The following is a 19698-nucleotide window of genomic DNA, read 5'->3' as shown; positions in this document are numbered from 1 at the left end:
AAAAGAAAAGTGAAACAGAGCTTTGCTACGAGGTAGAGGAGTAACTCTATTGAAGCAAATGGCGTCTGGGCATAAAACCAGTGTATGCAGCAGGAAAATCAAGCCCAATAACTTGAGCTATGTCTCCACTACATTTTTTTTCTTTACAATTTCCCACCGAGGCAATTCCACTGGTGGTAGCAAGGGTAGGAGTCTTACCTCAGACCAGCAGCTTTGCCAACTCTCATGATTTTACCACGAGTCTCAATAACTGGTGTTTTTCTTAAAGCCCCAGCTCTTGGAGTCTGGTGATTATATGAGAATCTCAGCTTTCATTTTTTCAGAAGTATGTTTTTAGCCTTTGTGGTTTCAAAGAAATTCTTGAAAACATGAAATGAGCACATGTAAGTGCTCAGAAACAAAGTAAATAAAAAGAGCCCAATGTATTATTTTTTGAAAAAAATCATGATTTTTAAGTCAATCTCATGATTTTGGGGCCTGACTCGTGATTTTTGAATGCTGGACTAGTGGCACTTTATCCACCATGTCATCTGAACCGGCTCAGAGGAGGTCTAGAAAACATGGTAGTCAAAATGTGGGTGGCCACGGGCACCTTGTCTACACTAGAGCACACATGAAATTTCAAGAACCAATGTCTAGGCTACTCAATCCAAGCTTACACCTGAATCATGTGCCAACACACTATGGCTGCCCAGTGTGGATGTGACGGTTAAAAAAAAAAGTGGTTTAGCCCAGGTAGGAGCCCAAACTACAGTCCATTATTGAATTCTGTTCTATGAGGGCTTGTTCCCACCCACACTGGCTGCCAAATTGTGTTAGATCTGGGGTCTTGTCTACTACCAAATTCACAGATAGCTCCAGCCATCGCCCTCCTTTGCCCACCGCCCATCCCAGCATGGAGACAGGTACACTGGGATTCTCTCAGGAGTCACTCCACCCCCTTTCTGACTCCTTTACACTGCTGGAGTGGCACAAGGCGTCCTGGTCCATGACTGGGGCTTCTACCTGCTATGAGACTATATATATATATATATATTAATATATAATATATATATTATATATTAATAATGGAGGCAAGAAGCTGACTCTAGGTCTTTCTCTGTCTCCTGTGAAGCACCTCAAAGGGGCTCCAGCACTGTCAAATAAAATAACTATAAACAATGTTATTTACTGACTGTCTTGTTTGCTGGCAAGCAAGCTGAAGATGAAGCAATGAGGGAGCTTCACTCCCTGGCCCATATCATCCAGATCAGCCCTGTAGCCTGCCAGCTCAGGCTGGTGGGATCTCAAAGCATCCTTCATGCCAACCTAAGGCTGTTTCGACACCCATGGCCCCTCCAACTCACCCATGCGAGTGCAGCAAAGATGAAATGTTTATCAGTTGGACTGAGGTAAGGTAACCATTGAGCAGGACTCAGGCTGTGGGCATAGGCACTTGTGAGCAATACTTTTTGTAGGCCCTACAGAAATAAAACAGGCAGCACCCTTCATTGCCCTGAGCACTGCATTAAAAATACCTAAACAGCTGGGGTTTCATTGTGGTCTGCACAGCTCGCGTTCAGAGGGGCTCACGCTCTCAGCCCCCCTAGTTGCTCCGGGCGCGTTCCCGCCCCTTGCCTGGCGCGTTCCCGCCACTCAGCTGCTGCTGCGAGGGAGCGCGCGGCCCCTGCACTAGCGCCTGCCCTGGAGCGGAGCGTGCGTGTCTCTCCAGCCGGGCAGCGGTGACTGAGCGGGGAGCGACAGCGCGGCCATGCACAGCTAGCCCCCGCCCGCTCGCCCAGCTGCCTCCGTTACCCCCCGGGGCAGCGTTCCTGGGCACCCCCGGCCAGCTGCTCGGAGTGGCTCAGACACACGCAGGGGCTCAGCGGCGTGCCACGGGGCGCCCCAAGGATGGAAGGGGGCGCGTATGGAGCGGGCAAAGCCGGGGGCGCCTTCGACCCCCAGACCTTCTTCCGGCAGCCTCACACCGTCCTGCGGGTGCTCTCCTGGGTAAGGGCACGAGGCGGGGGCCGATCCCTGGGGGCAGGCAGCGGGCTGGGGGGAATGCCCTTCCCCGGCCGCGCTCCGCAATGAGCCGCGTGCCCTGCGCTCGGGGGTCCCCGCTCCCCCCCCCACACCTGCCGGGCCCCGCAAGCCCCCCACGCACACCGGCCGGGCCCCATGGGGGGGGGGGGCGAAGCTGGAGCCGGTGCTGCAAAGTCACCTCTGCCCAGGGAGAGGCGGCCGCCCCGCTGGGAACCCCGGCTCAGGTGGCGGCTCCGGTGCCGGTCGCGCGTGTCCCCCGCTGCGGCTGCCCGAAGATGGGGTGTTTCTGCAGCGGGGTGGGGGCAGAACCCGGGAGCCGAGAGGAGGGTGGAAAATGGGACGTGATCCAAACACAATCCCGCGGGGGGATCCCGTCCGGGCGCGGACCCCCTCCCCAGGGTAGGATCTGGTGCAATGGGGGCGTCCCCGTCCCCCCGGGTCAGTCAGTGTTGTAGGGATATTTTCAGGGAGGAGCTTGTTTGTTTTGTTGAAAAGGGGGACCTGGAAACACTGGTGTCTGCGGGGGGGGTGGAGATGATGATTCTGCACGGCAGCGCCTCTGCTCTGCTTGCTGCTGGAGACAGGGAGCAGCGAGGGAGGGGGCTTGTACGAGATTACGCGGGGCGGGGGGGAGCGTGTTGTCCTTTCTCGCCCGCCCGGCTCCCTTGCCTTCTTTCCCACTCTGCAATGTGTTGTGGTTCTGTGCAGGAGGGGGTGGGACGGCTCGGTGAGAGGGGGGAGGGGAAGGGTCTTTTCGGCCTCTTTTCCTTGCTACGGTGGGGGGAGGAGGGTCTCTCATCTTGTAACACTGATCCCATGGCTGTAGCTCTGTGCGGGAAGGTCATGGGGATTAAGGGAGCGAGCTGCAAACACAGAGCTGGAGAGAGAGATTGCGTTAAGAAGGGGGTGGGGGGCAGTGTGAGGAGGAGGAGAGTGTGAAGAGAGAGACACACACACACCAAGGTGGACAAGCATGAGCCTGAGGTGCCCCAAAGCAGCTCCCTGTTTTTGTTTTTTTAAATGTATATGGAAAAAATGGAAAGGAAAGGGCAGATAGGGGGTGGGGGGGACACGGGTTGATCGGATTGGCCAGCCTGTTGCTGGCACTAACATCCCATAGCCAGATCAAGCTCTGTGCCGGTGCAAAGGAGGTGCTCCGTCTGCTGGTGTGACCAAAGTGGCACAATCCATTTCTGTCAAGGAAGATGCCCCTTCAGCCTGATTGCAAAGCCTAGCTGCACCCTGAGATCCCTGGGGATATGATTAATATGGTCAGTTGGTCTGTCGGACCGGGCCTATGTACGGTACAGTACAGCATGGTTGTTACTGAGGGACGGGGAGTTCAGTAAATCTCCTGGCGCAAAGCTGCTATGGAAATCCATTATGAAGTGATGGATGCACCCCCCCCCCCCCCATCGCCTGGCTTGGGGAAAGCAGCAGAGAGTGTTCCAGCCAAGGATGATGGACATGATGTGACCTAAAAGGATTTTTCCAACCCTAATCTCTGAGACAGAATTTCCTCTCCCTTTTTTGTAATACCACGACTTCACTCTAACACTGCAGGCAGAGTTCTGGCTTCCTAAAGCCAGGAGGGAGAGAGAACAAGAGACGGTCTCTGCTGTGCACTTCTTTCTGCTCCATTGTTTCTTGTACTCTGGCGGCTCCTCCATGAACTCCCATACTTGTTCCATAATGACTGCCCAGCCATGACAGACTACCCTGGGTTTAGCATTCCCTTGGATGCCCTACTGTTTCCACACAACCGCCAGCTCTGTCTCCTTGACCTTGACAGAGGATGGAATGGGATTGACCCTATGCAGAACATTACAGACCTTCACTTAGCTATAGAAACAAATGTCCCACTGCAGAACATTGGCAGTACCCTGGGGTCAGCATCCCAACAAGGACAGCCTGCTTGTTAGTCACGGGGAGAAACGGGGTGTGCGCCTTTTTCTCCCCCTTACTTCATTTTCTTCTCACCAGTTCCTATTGGCCCATTTTATCTCCTCTTTAGCACCTCTCCCCCAGTGCTGCTGAGCCAGAGCCTTGAGTTCACAGGCTAACCCAAAGCATTTGTAATGATATGCTGTGTATTATTAGTGTTTATTGTGAAGCACCAGAGGTATGCCTGGCACTTTACCATCACAGAGTAACACCTGGCCCCATAGGTGTTGGAACTAGGGGTGCTGGGGTGCTGCTGCACCCCCTGGCTTGAAGTGGTTTCCATCATATCCAGGGTTTACAGTTTGGTTCAATGGCTTTCAGCACCCCCACTATACAAATTGTTCCAGCACCTCTGCCTGGCCCCTGCCCCATAGAGCATGCTATCTAATTTCGATGAGTGCAGTACACACCTTTAAAGGATGAGGCACAAGAACTCAGGTAGGTTGTAGAAGATGGCATATGTTGTTTAACGTTGAGAAGAAGATGGGCGCCTGGTGACAGGGTCTGACACACAGGAGGCTTAGGCCAGTGTAGAGAGGTTGGCATCACTAGAGTGAGACTCTGGGCACTGTCAGGACACTGGTGTGAGGGAGCTCATGTTTCCAGACTGCTGCTGGTGATAGGAAGTAGCAGCTCCCCAGTACGCACGTAAGGATGCTTGTTGTAGCACGTGGGCAGAATCTTTCTTTCTTTACACCTGACAAAAAAATTAAACCAATTTGGTGCAGGCAAAAGGTGTTGGCTCAACAATCCTGGAGAACAGAGTCCTCTACCCCGTTTTCCCCAAACCTGCTTACCAAGGGCAGTAACCACTCAAACCTCCCCCACACTGCTCCCCATCAACATGCCTCAGCTTGGAAAAAGCAGCACCTACTGGAGCGTGGAGAAGTTAATTGTACATAATCTGTTCAGTCCCTAGCCTCCTTGTGGAGACCCCCCCACAAGGGGGCCAGTGGAGATGGGGGGACTTGTCCACTGACAACCAGACTGAGACAACCAACTCTGTTCACACAAGCCATGCTACGCATAGGGAAATTGGGGCACAGAGAAGTTAAGCAACCTGCCCAGCATCATCCAATGAGCAGGCAGGGCTAAGAATAGAACGCACAGATTCTGAGTCTCAGACCTAGATCACTAGGTCACATTGACAGGAGTTGTATTTGTATTTTACCTTAGAGGTAAAAGGCTTTGTCTCCCCTTCACACAGACCCTCAAAAAAAATCTCCCACTTTTGCTAGTACTTGTGCAGTTTCACCTCTGGCAGCAACAGTAGGAGCCCTAGTGTAGATGAGGCTTTTACCACCATGTCACGTAGACTTGTTCTTAGTAGGCAGGCCAGGTCTACGCTAAAACGTTAGAGCGACTCAGCTATGTTGCTCGGAGGTGTGAAAAATCCACACCCCTGAGAGACATAGTTAAGCCAACCTAACCCCCAGTGTAGACAGTGGATTAACTACAGCAATGGGAGAATCCCTCCTGGCGATGTAGGTAGCATCTACACTTAAACTGCTACAGCAGTGCAGCTGCCGCGGTTCAAGTATAGATCTAGCCTTAGATGACACAGTGGGTAAAATGCCAGTGGCTCTATACTAGAGTTCCCATAAGTGTTAGCAGCATTGGAAAGCTTTACAGAAACCAGGCTTGAGTCATCCAGTCACACCCTTACCCTGACCTGTGATTTGCACTGAAATCAGTGATCTAGAGATGACAGCCTCTTTATACCATTGTCAGCTACACTGAGCAAGCGATTCCCCACTCCACGTTTCAGATAAGAAGCTATTCCCATCTTCTGCCACACAGCTACATATGCTGGTTTTGGGGCCTGTGTAAGTCTTTAAGGCAGGATGTGACATGCCCAGGGTGCATAATAATCAATTATTTAAAAAAAAAAAAAAAAAAGGATTTTTTTTTATTTAAATCGGATTTTTTTGATAAAATGCTTTTTGAGGAAAAAACCTACCTAAAGATAGTTTTAATTAAGATACATTATAGCTCAAAGATATCTCATCATGAAATAGGGACTATAAATTCTAATTCTATAGAATTATAGAAATATAGACAATATATTCATGTAATGTTTAAGAAAAGTTTTGTTAATGAGTTCCAATAGTTCATGGGTTAGGGACCCAATCTTATGGGATTCCAGGGGCTTCTGTATAGATTATTTAGGTTAATCTTTCTATCTACCCAATGGGACTCAGTGCTTAGTCTGAACAGGGGTGGGCAAACTTTTTGGCCTGAGGACCACATCGGGGTTCTGAAACTCTATGGAGGGCCGGGTAGGGAAGGCTGTGCCTCCCCAGACAGCCTGGCCCCCGCCCCCTATCTACCCCCTTTCTCTTCCCACCCCCTGACTGCCCCTCTCAAAATCCCTGACCCATCCAACCCCCCCTGCTCCTTTTCCCCTGACTGCCTCCTCCCGGGACCCCCTGCCCCTTATCCAATCCCCCCGCTCCCCACCCCCTTACCATGCCGCTCAGAGCACCAGGACTGGCAGCTGCGCCGCCCAGCTGGAGCCAGCCACGCCGCCGTGCAGTCTAGAGCACCGGGGCAGGCTTGCGGCTCTCGCAGCTGAGCTGCCCGGCAGGAGCTCGCAGCCCCGCCACCCAGAGCACTGGCGGCTCGGCGAGCTGAGGCTGCAGGGGAGGGGCCAGGGGCTAGCCTCCCCAGCCAGGAGCTCAAGGACTGGGCGGAACAGTCCCAAGGGCCGGATGTGGCCCGCAGGCCATAGTTTGCCCACCTCTGGTCTAGAAGATACCATCAGAGATGCTTAGTTTTGCAGTTCTCAAACTGTGGATTTGCTTGTTAACAGGAAAAATGTTTTAAAATAAATAAATAGGGGTGAGAAATAGTTAAATAAAACAATTTAAATGTCTGTCTGGTGATGTTCTCCTCCTAATACAGCATGGCAAGAAAATCCTCCAAATATTAATGATTAACCTGTTGAATTGGAGATAGTTCACCTCCCAATGACTTCATAAATATCTGCTTCAGTTAGCTCTGGTAAATGAAACAACCAAACAATCATTCATTTTCTGATATAGCTGTAAAATTAATCTGAAAAGTTTTCAAAATAAATCACTTAAAAATGTATAGTGTGTACCTTCTAAAAATGAAGCCTACATCTATCTCCGAGTTGTGAAGAATATGTATTAAGGTTATAACAACCAACAAGAATGCACTTTTATGTAGAAATCCATGATTAAATCGAGTCTTCCTGAATAGTGATTTAAATCATGATTTAAATCAAATCCACCCTGGACATGCCCACTTTTGAATCTAGCTTTGACTTCACAAATAAATAAAGTGTTAATTGAGAAAAGGCTTGTTGCTTATTGTTCAGGGTTTCCTGATTGCTGGGCACTGTTAATTCCAGAGATTGAAGCATCATTCAGTTTAAAAAACATAAACAGCTTGGGAGTGTCTCTTTGTTTTAGAAATAGGTTCAGTTAGGTGGCTTGGTTCTGTGCATTTCAAACAGCAGCTGCTCAGTGAAAGCTTTGAATAAAATGTTGCCATATGACTAGAAAAGCAAAGTTTCCTTCAACCATATGTGAGCTCCAGAATCAGCTAATAAATAATAACAGGATAATAAAAACAGCCCCTTACCATTCCCTCTCCTCTTTCACTCCATGTTGCTGTTATCATTTATCTCTTTTAATTACAGAAACTCCTAGAGGTTCTATCTAAACTGAGATCAGGGCCCTGTTGTGCTAGGCCCGCTACAAACACATAGTGAGAGAGAGTCCCTGCGGCAAAGAGCTTACAGTCTAAATACACAAAACAGACACAGCAACTATAGTCCAGAGAGGGGAAATAAGTTGCCCAAGGTCACACAGCAGGTCAATGGTAGAGCTGGGATAGAACCTAGATCTCCAGGTGCCTAATTGAGTGCCCTATGCACTACATCATACTCTCTCCAAGCCCTGCACTTACAGGACTGCTAAATGTTGGGGCCAAGTCCAGTGGGAATTTAAATGAGGGTGTAAGCTGCACTCGGAGTACAGGTTAGTCAAGTAATGGATGTAAATAGTGAAGCAGTGAAATTTACACTGATTTGGTTTTTGGGGAGCAGATCCAGTCCTTGCTGTGTAGTACTGTAAGTCAGTGGCAGCTATACCCACTTCCACTAGGACCTGAATGTCCCTGAAGGTGTTGAGGATGGTGTGTGTGAGAATAGAGAAACAGCCTTCTTTTACAACCCTATTAGGGAATAGCAGAAAAAGCCCCTTTTTCTCCCCCCACCCCACCCCTGTGGCCAGGTGTGGAAGTTACACTCGTCTTGCACACGCTGACTGCTAAATCATTGCAAATGACCCTGTTACTACTTTAGATGTATGTTGGTCAGAAACTGGCTGTAATTTACAGCCCATGTATGTCACTGCTGAATTCAGCCTAGACATTTCCATCGGTGGTGCCTCCACTTACTTCAGGTTATTGAGCCTCTGTGAGAGGGACTTACCCCCTCACCTTTCTGATGGGTGACAAGGGGATTCAAAGCTGGGCTCTTGTACACACTGCTTCCCCACAGTGAGTTCCCAATCTCACTCTGGTAGCAGAGCGGCATTCATGAGTTTCCACATTTGCTCAGCCTTGGTTCTTCCCTTCGGTTTTTGCCAGAAATAGCACTGAGTGCTGTGAGTGGTAGCTGCCTCATCTTGTTCACATGATTTCACCACACCCACCACACCTGCTTGCTGGCTGCCTTCTAGTATGTCAGCAGATAGGCCGCTGAAGGGAGCGCAGCAGTGCATATAAAATGTATTTGGATTTAATTAAAGCAGTGGGTGCAGTGTTTCATGAAGCCTTATTGACAACAACAATTCAAATGGGCTTGGGCAGGGACGCTGTCATGTGAACTGAGAACTGGCTAACAGACCACAATAACCAAAGAATAACGATACATAACACTAGATTGATCTGGGGGAGATGCTGGGTGGGTTACAGCAGGGTCTGTTAAGTTGAGTTTTGTTTAACATTTCAGTAATGATCTGGGAGTGGCAGTAAGCCTCATGTTACTGACATTTGTAGGTGACACTAAATTGGGCAGAGTTGCGAACCCCAGTGAGGAAGGAGAAATAACACAAAGGAACCAAGAGCAGTTAGAAACATGAGCAAAAAGGTAATAAAATTAGATTCATCTTGGAAAAATACAGGCTAATACACTGATGGAAAAATAAGGGAGACCATTGGAAAGCAATAATGCAGAGGGACCTAGGGGTGACAGTGGATTGTAAATTAGACATGAACCCACAATAGGAGATGGCAGCAAACAGGGCCAGTGTGATTTTTTTTCCCCTTTAAGGCATGTATGCAGAGACATCAGTTACATCATGGGGTACAGAGATAATAGTTCTCTACAAAGGTTGTGCTACTGCACCTAGCATACTGTATTCAGTCTGAGAACTTCATTACTAGAAAGATATTGATGAATTAGAGGGTGTTGTGAGAAGGGAAATCACACAGATCATTAAGCCCTCCAGTCCCTTTATGAGGAAAGATGAAATTTGATTTAAATATGTGTACAGTTGCTAGGTTGAACAATAACCAATAGGAATAGAATAACCATCTGGAAGCATTTGAAGGGTATTGACACCAAAGTTAGAGAGGAATGTTTTAGGGTGGTACTAGGAGTAATGGGATGAAATTAAGAAGATTGTTTAGCCTGAAGATCAGGAAGAATGTTTGGTAGGGGGATCCGTTGGATTAGGCTGAGCTTCTCAAAGCTGCCTATGGGAATCTGGATGAACAATTCCCTTTAATTTTTAATCCAGATCCCTTGTGCGGTTTCAAAAAATTTCATCCTTATCTCCAAAGGAAACGTGATAGAAGCCCCTTATGGGACACATAAGACGGCCTGTACAAAGCACTAGAAAATGTATTGTTGGGTGCAGTTACCAGGCCTAGGTCACGTAGTAGGTCTTTTCTGTCTCTGTTGTCGAGTGTGGGAGGAGCACTTCAGTGGAAGCTGGGTTGGGTTGCCAAGGAGGGAGAGGAACAGAACGATGGCGGAGAAAGGATGCTTTCTTCTGTTATATAGACTTCTTGAGCGCTACTCCGGCAGGATGTAAAAGGGTTAATACTAGGGATCAGCACCTCAGCGCTGTGTAGCAAAGTGGGCCAGCTCAGTCACACCATTTCAAGTCATACAGTGGGAACCGGCTGTGGGAATTTAGTATTCCAGAGCCTTCTACCTCTATATCACCTGCTCCAGGTCAGCCCCAGATCGGCAGTGACTAAAAGCTGTTATCTGGCTACTGATAGGATGAAGTGAGCTAGTGGGTTTTGTTCAATTCCTACTGGGATTGCTGTCCACATTCCCTCCCCCCACCCCCAGCTGACTTTCTCAGCAGAGCAACCAAATAAGTAATGGGTCATGGAGATGGACTGTCCTGCACAGAGGTGGCCCTCCCGGTCAGGGCTCAGTCACACCAGGAGGGTGGCATCCTAAATTCTGTCTAAGCTGCGGGGCCGCGCAGCAGCTTATTAAGCACAGGGCAGGTGCTTAGTGCTGCGGCGGGAAGAGATTCCTCTCCCCCGGCTCCAACCTAGCCCAGCCACAGATCTGCCACGGCCAAGGGAGAAGTGCCCCTCCCCTGGCCTCAACCCAGCCCAGCCCCGCCTCACATAACAAAATCCATTCCGCACATGGGTGGGAAAAATTAGAGGGAACATTGGTGGCATCTAGGAAGTTTTGGCTGCCTGAACAGTACCTTGCTGTGTGGGTAAACACAGGCCTTTAGCTGCCAGACCTGTTGATCCAGCACCTGTCACAGACATTTACCAAAGAAACTAAGTATATGCTTTCTTCAAAACTACCTAAATCAAAGTAAAAAGAACAGGAGTACTTGTGGCACCTTAGAGACTAACAAATTTATTTGAGCATAAGCTTTCGTGGGCTACAGCCCACTTCTTCAGATGCCATAAATCAAAGTAGACGCAGAAAGAAATGTATGTATGTTGGGCTCTCCAGAGCTTTCCAGGAACTCTAGTTGTGGGTGCCTGGATGAAAATAAAAGCTGGATAATCTCTAGCAGGCCTGTCTTTCTCCTGCTTCTTTTTGCTAGCCTAGCTTGATTTATTTATTTATTTTGGGTCACTACCGATAGCAAACGCAGGAGTGGTTTTTGCTGTGTTTGTCTGAGCAGGATTTAATTATAAGCCCCATGAGGAATAGTATGTCACTAAAATATTTCCTTTTTATAATGAAATAAGAAGGGCTTCAGGGGAAGGGGAGAAAGCAGGCAGTGTGACAGCCTTGTGGCTGCAGGCAATTGTGGGGAGTTAGCTAGGGCAGGAAGCATGGAAGACAACTCCACAGTAGGGCAATCTTGGAGATCTCTGGAGTGGAGGCAGCGTGTCGGATTCCTCATGGGATAGTCATTAAATTCTAATGCACTGCTGAAAGCAGGCAGTGTTCTGCACGCATCATGTGATGCTCAGGAGGGCCTAATGCACTGCTGAAAATGGGCAGCATGATGGAAGCATCACATGACACTCAGGAGGTTCTGCTATGCTGGCTACATGGCTCAGCCTGCAGTGTTGGGGCGGAGGGGAAAGCAATGCCTCAAGCAGAGGGAATCTCTGCTTCCCAGAGTGTGGTTCCTCCCTCTGCTGCTGTTTAAATCAGCTTCTTCAATTCAAGGAGGAAAATGTCTTTCAGGAAGGAAGCTGCCTTCCCTTTCCCCAGGCGCTCCCCTGCCCCTTCTCCCCTGCCACGGGCACACAACACACACGCTCTGCACAGCATGCGATTCTATCAGCAGGTTCAGCTCCCTGTTTCCCCCTTCAACACGCCAGTGTTCATTTGATCTCCTCTGGCCATTCTGTCAGTTGCTCCTTCGCAGGGCTGGCTCCAGGCACCAGCGCAGCAAGCTGGTGCTTGGGGCGGCCCATGGAAGGGGGCAGCACGTCCGGGTCTTCGGCGGGAATTCGGCAGCGGGTCCCTCAATACCTCTCAGAGGGAAGGACCGGCTGCCGAATTGCCGCCGAATAATGAAGCGGTGCGGGAGAGCAGCCGCTGAAGTGCCGCCCATCGCGGCTTTTTTTTTTTTTTTTTCCCCCCCTCTTCGCCGCTTGGGGCGGCAAAAATGCTAGAGCCGGCCCTGTTCCTTCGTTACTGCACTCTGATACAGGGGATGTGCCATGGGAATGCATGGTAATAGTTTGTGGGTGTCTAAGAGGAGGACTGGCTGCAAGTGATGAAGCGAGTCCACCGTAGGGTGGGTGAGGAGCACGGTCGGAACTTCTGAGTTTGCCTGGCCAAACGCCTTTGCTTGTTTAAAACCCTCTTGCAGGCCAGTGTACTTCCGACATAACTCCAGAGCAGTCGGTGGGGTTATGGCAGTGGTTCTCAAACTTTTGTACTGGTGACCCCTTTCACATAGCAAGCCTATGAGTGCAACCCCCGTTATAAATTAAAACCACTTTTTTATATTTAACACTCTTATAAATGCTGGAGGCCAGGAGGGGTTTGGGGTGGAGGCTGACAGCTCGCAACCCCCCAAGTAATAACCTTGTGACCCCCTGAGGGGTCATGACCCCGAGTTTGAGAACCCCTGGCTTATGCTGACTGCCGGACTGATGTGAGAAGAGAATTAGGGCCCACGGGTTTAACTGAACAAGTGCTAGACAAGCACTAGATTCTGCTTGGTCTTTATGCAAGCATGCAGTGAGGGGTGGGAGCAGGGCGTGTCCGAGCCAGCCAGGCGTGCAGGGACTGATCCCTAGCTATTCCTGCAGCAGTGCACGGTGCCTGTAAGGGAGCAGAGAATTGGTGGAGCAATGGCGCGGCATCCCAGCACCAGCAAGCAGAGTTAGTCACCATCCAGTGCAGGGGCGGCAGGTTTGTATCATTTTTGGTGGTGCCCAGAATGGGTCCAAGTCCCGCCTCCTCCCCACACCTGCCTTGTAAGCTGATATATATATATATTTAAAATAATGTAAAAATGGACTGGAAACAGTAAGCATTTAACAATTTCCCTATATTGCACAATGTGGTGGGTATGGGGGGATGAGGGCTATGGCGGGGGGTGAGGGCTCTCGGGTGTGGCTGAGGATGAGGGGTTTGAGGTGTGGGAGGGGGCTCAGGGATGGGGCAGAGGGTTGTGGTGTGGGGGGATGAGGGCTCCAGCTGGGTCTGGGGATGAGGGGTTTGGGGTGTGGGAGGGGGCTCAGGGCTGGGGCAGAGGGTTGGGGTGCAGGGGGGTGAGGGCTCTGGCTGGGGGTGCAGGCTCTGGGGTGGGGCAGGGCTGGAGATGAGTTTGGGATGCAGGCAGGCTGCCCCAGAGCCTGGGGCCAGAGAGGAGGACTCCACAGTCCCCCCAACAGCACATTCACCCGGCACCATCACTGCACATGCTCTTAGGGGCCAGGCCCCTCTCAGGTCCAGGCTCGCCTCCCCTGTGGTGGGTGCGGGGGGGGAGGGCTGCCATCATATGTGTGCGCCTCCTGCCTCAGCCTGCCGCCAGCGCCGCTCCCTTTTGTAGCCAGCAGCAGCTGGCGAGGGAGCGCAGCACGGAGCGTCAGGGCAGCCGCCCAGGGCGCAGGCAGGGACACTCCGGGGGAGGCATGCGGGGCAGCAGGCGGGGCCGGGGAAGAGACCCAGCCCTGAACATCAGTGGAGCCGGGCCCTGAATTTGCTGGAGCAAGGGCACCATGGGCCCATATAACTCACAGTCCCTGATCCAGTGGGAATGATGCAGCACCTGGAGCAGCTTGTGCACTCCTCTGTGTGCTGGGCAGCCGCAGGAGGAACTCTGCCTCTCTGAGGAAAACGTCTTCAGTGTTCTCCCTCGGACGGTGCCTAGAGCTGGGCCTAAATGGCGCGACCCAGCCCAAAGGGAGCGCTTTTTGGTTCCGTACCTTGCAAGCGCTGCAAGCCAAACAGCTGCATAGCAAGGAGCCTACAAGTTTTCCTGGCAGAGCTTGTTAGCACTGCAAAAGGACTAGCTCTGGGGTTTTATTTATTTTTTCTGTTTCTTAAAAATAAGAATAGAAAAGTAATTGCAAAAACCTGTGTTAATTCAGTGTTTAAGGTTACATGCTCACAACCACAAGAAGCCAAGAACTATAAAAGTTAGGGTTCCGACAGCAGTGCTAACTCAGCCAAATCACATGGAAATACTATTTGCTAACCCTGTTTTTCTAGTTGAATGGGTATCTTAATATATTATGTTTTCTGCTGTAAAATATATTGCATAAAACATACAGTACAGAATGTGCAACATGGGTAGCTTAATATATTATGTTTTCTGCTGTAAAATATATTGCATAAAACATACAGTACAGAATGTGCAACATGGCCAAAGGAAGGTTGTTCTTGGACTCTTAAAAGGGTACTATCTGCTTTGAAATCTAGGCAGTTTACAACAGTGATTTCAAAGTAGGTTTAGGTAATGCCCTTGCCTCTCAGACCCCCACCCCCCAATTTTTGAAGTTTTACAATCACATTTTTCTATGTTTAAAATATTTTTTCTTTCTCAATTGCAGCATGAGAAACTCTCACAAATACCAGTGGAAACCAGCCGGACCCAAATCCTGCAAACACCAACGTGTGTAATTTTATTCACATGAATGGTCCAATTTGAAGTTAATGAGATGGCTCATCTGCATAAAGTTAGGCACATGTGTTTGCAGGATTGAGCCTAACTAACTACACAGAGTGGAAGGATAGCCTTGTGGTTAAGGTGCTGGGCTGGCACTTGGGAGATCAGGATTTAATTCCTTTGCCTGTCACAGACTTCCTGTATGGCCACAGGCAAGCCACTTCAGCTCTCGGCACTTCAGTTCTCCATCTGTAAAATGGGGATAATCCTTCCTTTGTCTTGTCTGTTGAGATTGTAAACTCTTTGGGAAAGGCGCTGTCTACTACCATGTGTATATGCCATCCCTGTGGCAATGGGGTCCTGATCTCTGTTGGGGCCCCTAAACTCACCAATAATAAATAATGCTACTACACAGGGAAAGTGACTACACCCAAAGTGCACGATGCAAGCAAGCTGAAAATATGTAATATTTTTTCTCTAGTCGTCTTGTTACAGCAACATTAGGCATTATTAGTAACAGGTACCAAGGGCCCAGATCTCCTCTTGCTTACTGCAATGTAACTCCACTGACTTCAGCGTGGTAACTCCTGATTTACATGGCTGGCAGGCGTGATGAATCAGGCCCAACACTATCAGCCAGAGTGTCCTATTTTTTATGTTGGTATTCCTGTAACTTTTTGGCATTTCTGACATTTTAGCTGTGAAATCTGAGTGCTGAGTTAATGCAGGGATATTTTTGGGGGGGTGAGGGGGAAGTTTTATTTAATTAATGATCTAATTAAACATTTATATCATACTTTACCATGAAATCAAGCAAATGTAAGACCTATCCGAATGGGTTTCTCGATAAGCCACCTTCACTGTTCATGTGCAGGATTAACTGCCAGGGGCTAGGTGGGCCCTACCCTCCATTCTGAAGACTGCCAAATGTGGATTCTCCCAAGCCATTATTTATTTATATGATGATTTATTACACGCCCAGCCCCGCATCCTCTAGGCATGTTTACATAACTGGAAAAACACCAAGGCTGGTGCCTATTGTAGGCAGCAACAGTTGCCGGCCCAACTGTGCCCATCCATTCAAATCACCCCATTCTGGCCCCCTATCAAGTTGAATGCTTATGGAAATGGATGAGTCTCACTGCACTGTGCTCTCACCGTCAGTCTACCAGAGTGGTGGTGGGCTGACAGTGAGAGCCAGTTTCAAAGCTGAGAAGCCTCCCACCCTGCCACTAGCTCTCCACTCCTTCTCTGGGCTGTCAGCGGGAATGCTTCCGCTGATCTCAGCTGTGGGGAAGGTATATAAGGAAGGAGATGGCCTCTCAGGTTTCCAGGTCCCCGATCACATAGGACTTTATAGATTAAAACCAACACCTAGAGACACACTGGGAAGAGCTGGGTAGCCAGTGCAGAGCATGCGTGGTGTATGTTTTCAGGGGCTCGATCCACTCAGGAGATGGAGTAGCAGCATTCTGCAATCACAAGTTTTTGAGACATCTACAAGGGTAGCCCTCAATAGGGTGCTTTGCTGTAAATCATGCCTTTGGCTGGACGACCCTGACAAGGTCCACCTCAGAGAGGAAAGGCTACAACTTCTTCACCACTCGCAGATGGAAAAGTGTGGTTAGAGCCACCACTGCTGTCTGAAACTAGAGGGGCAGTGATGGGTCCTGTACAATTTCAAGCCTCTGAACCATTTTTGCAAAGGGTGGGAATATACTAATAGAAAGAACAGATACAAAGACAAAGGTCCCCCTCTCTGGACCTTATACAACTAGATGTCACAGGCTATCTGTAAGCCAAGGTGACCTTCAAGGACAATGGGCAAGAATATGTCTAGGTGCTTCTGTGTCATTGTGAAGGGCAGATGAGTATAGTGTCCTGCTAGGCCAAAAGTGCTAATGCCTGGACAATGTAGTCCATTAGTGAGGAATGGAACTCCACAGCAATCCTTAGGCCTTGGCTACACTTGCAGATGTACAGTGCTGTGAGTTAAACCTGACTTCGTGCAGCTGAGTAGGGAAAGCGCTGCAGTCTGTCCACACTGACAGCTGCCCAGCGCACTGTCGTGGCCACATTTGTGGCAATTGCAGTGCTATTGGGAGTGGTGCATTATGGGCAGCTATCCCACAGAGCACCTTTTCCCATTCTGGCGCCGTGGGTTGTGGGAAGGGGGCGTGGGTGCGGGGCATTCTGGGTCCTGTCCCAATGCCCCGTGATGCATCGCTTCGCATCCCAGAAATCCCTTTGTTTCCGTCCACCTTTGGCGCCATCTTTCAACGGTTTCTGTGCAGCGCGATCTGTCTGCGGGAAATGGAGTCCGAACTGCTGAGGCGTATGCTGACGAGTCTCGCCAGCACGTCACGTTTGGCTGTCGAACTATTCCTTAAGATCCAAAATGACAGTGAGAGTGAGGGTGAGGAGTCCGACGATGCTATCAAGCCGTGTAACGCGTACGACACAAAATTGCTTGTGGCATTCACAGACATGCTCAGCACCGTGGAATGCCACTTTTGGGCTCGGGAAACAAGCACCGAGTGGTGGGATCACATCGTCATGGAAGTCTGGGATGACGAGCAGTGGCTGCAGAACTTTCGGATGAGAAAAGCCACTTTCATGGGACTGTGTGATGAGCTCACCCCCACCCTGAGGCGCAAGGACACGAGATTGAGAGCTGCCCTGCCAGTGGAGAAGCGGGTGGCTATTGCAATCTGGAAGCTGGCAACTCCAGACAGCTACCGGTCGGTCGCAAACCAGTTTGGAATGGGAAAGTCGACCGTTGGAATCGTGTTGATGCAAGTTTGCAAGGCCATTAATCGCATCCTACTCAGAAGAACCGTGACTCTGGGTAACGTGCAGGAAATAGTGGATGGCTTTGCACAAATGGGGTTCCCTAACTGTGGAGGGGCGATAGATGGGACGCACATTCCTATTCTGGCACCACCCCACCTAGGATCCGAGTACGTTAATCGGAAGCGGTATTTCTCTATGGTTCTCCAGGCGCTTGTGGATCACCATGGGCGTTTCATTGACATTAACACAGGCTGGCCCGGAAAGGTGCATGACGCACACATCTTTCGGAACACTTGGCTGTTCAGGAAGATGCAGGCCGGACTTTTTTCCCAGAGCGGAAGATCACGGTAGGGGAAGTTGAAATGCCCATTGTGATCCTTGGAGCTTCTGCTTACCCGTTAATGCCGTGGCTCATGAAACCCTACACAGGGAGCCTTGACAGCAGCAAGGAACGGTTCAACTATAGGCTGAGCCAGTGCTGAATGACTGTGGAGTGTGCCTTTGGCTGTTTAAAGGGCTGCTGGCGATCTCTGTATGGGACGCTGGACTTGGCCGAAAACAGCATCCCCGCGGTTATATCCGCGTGCTGTGCCCTCCATAATATTTGTGAAGGGAAGGGTGAAAGCTTCAATCAGGCATGGACCTCCGAGGTTCAACACCTGGAGGCTGAATTTGCACAGCCAGAGAGCAGGGCTATTACAGGGGCCCAGCGCGGGGCTGCAAGGATTAGGGATGCCTTGAGGGAGCAATTTGAGGCTGAAAACCAGCAGTGATATCTGGTGCCCTGCACGGGAGTGAAGTGCAGTAGTTCCAATCTTTAGGAATCAGTGTCTGCTTAGCAGACAAACAGACTTGCAGTGCCTGTTTATTTCCTGGGCTAAGGAGTCTTTTACTTTATGCAATAATAAAGAATGTTTTCAAAGCCAAAAAATCCATTTATTGAAAAGAAACAAGGGGGTGGAGAGGGGAACGGTACAATCACAGATTCGCGTATGTCCTGTCTGGTGTGCTGTGCAGTGAGTGCTGCACTTCAGGATAGCTATACTGCATGGTGATGGGGGCTGAGTGCAGAGGGTAAGGGTCGTGGTTTTCAGGGCTGGGTGGTGAAGATACTGGTGTTGGAGGCAGCAGGTGGCGTGAAGAACACGGAAGTTGGGGAAAGTGGGTTGGAGGTGACAGTGGGGCACAACAGAAAGAGTTTTGGGACAAGGGCTGTAGGGGGGGGTGGCGTTTGCGGTACTGCTCCTCTTTCTGCATGGCTACCAGCTCCTGGATAGCGTCTGCTTGGCGCTCCAGGATGCTTATGAGCCTATCGGTGCTTCGCTGCCGGTGCGTGGTGCTTTGCCGCCGGTGCGCTGCGTTTTCCTGGCGGATCCTGCTTTCTCTCTCCCTCCAGTCCTGTGCTTTCTCATTCTCTTTAATAGATTGCCGCATCACTTCTTGCAGCATGTCTTCTTTGCTTTTTCGCGGTCTCTTCCTGAGTCTTTGCAGTCTCTGAGCAGGCGATAAGAGGGACGGCTGAGGTCTCAAGGTTGATGCAGCTGTATAGGCAAAATGCAACATTTAACAGAGGCAGCATTGTTTATACCAGACAGAGTAATGATTCCCCCCGCACTTAAGGAGTAGAAAACACACAGGGTCTACACAATAGCATAATTTTCCCGTCCGAAACAGAGCACACATATCCCACGGGAGCCTCAAAATGGTGAGTAAGGGGACTGATTGTTTCAGGGCTGCACTGTCCTCTGGGTTTCTGTGCCTTGGGGAGAGCCAACAGCTTCAGGGGGCACCTACACTGAACACTGTCCCAACATTTTCCACAGGAGTTCATCCTGGACGATATCTCGCTGCTGAGGGTGACCTGGGAAGGGAGGGTCTTCTACTGCAATGCGGCTTCCGCCCTGCCCCATATGCAGCTTGCCTGTGTGCAGCAATGGTCCCCCCGCACCTCGCGGCACAGTGGCGCGGACACGTTAGCCTGGCTGGGACAAGGACCACGGTGGCTCTCCCGATAAACCTGCGCAAACGCATTGCACACATTCTGGATGAGACATTCGAGGAGATTACCGAGGCCGATTACCGCGATGTGATAAACCACATCAATGCACTATTCCGCATCTAGGCATGCATGCCTAACCCTCCTCTCCCAAAGAGCCTGCACCGAAAAAATTCCTTCCCGAAAAAAAAAAACGGTTACCGGGAACCTGCTCTTCTGTTTGTCCTCCACCAAGTACCGGCCGCTGCGACTGGCTACCTTCCTCCTGGCTCGAGAAGAGCTCCTGGCTGCATGGCTCCAGGGATTCCGGGGTGTCTCCATCCGGCCCACCACCATCACTCCTGTTTTCCTCCTCCTCTTCCTCCGCCCCCCCCCCCCCCCACCGGCTCTGAA

The 19698-nt window shown here is 50.1% G+C and overlaps 1 protein-coding gene across 1 annotated transcript in view; it reads left to right on the top strand.

Annotated features, from left to right (window-relative positions):
• Positions 1-1890: 1890 nt before the first annotated feature.
• SYNGR1 (synaptogyrin 1) overlaps positions 1891-19698 on the top strand; it is a 30282-nt gene continuing 12474 nt past the window's right edge. Inside the window, exon 1 of the mRNA XM_065402763.1 lies at positions 1891-1989. Coding sequence (XP_065258835.1) covers positions 1891-1989 — 99 coding nt within the window. The remainder of the gene's footprint in view (positions 1990-19698) is intronic.

This window comes from Emys orbicularis, chromosome 1 (genome assembly GCF_028017835.1).
Source record: "Emys orbicularis isolate rEmyOrb1 chromosome 1, rEmyOrb1.hap1, whole genome shotgun sequence".
Taxonomy (NCBI): domain Eukaryota; kingdom Metazoa; phylum Chordata; order Testudines; family Emydidae; genus Emys; species Emys orbicularis.
Note: the sequence above shows the minus strand (reverse complement) of the source record. Positions and strands in the feature narration are given on the sequence as shown.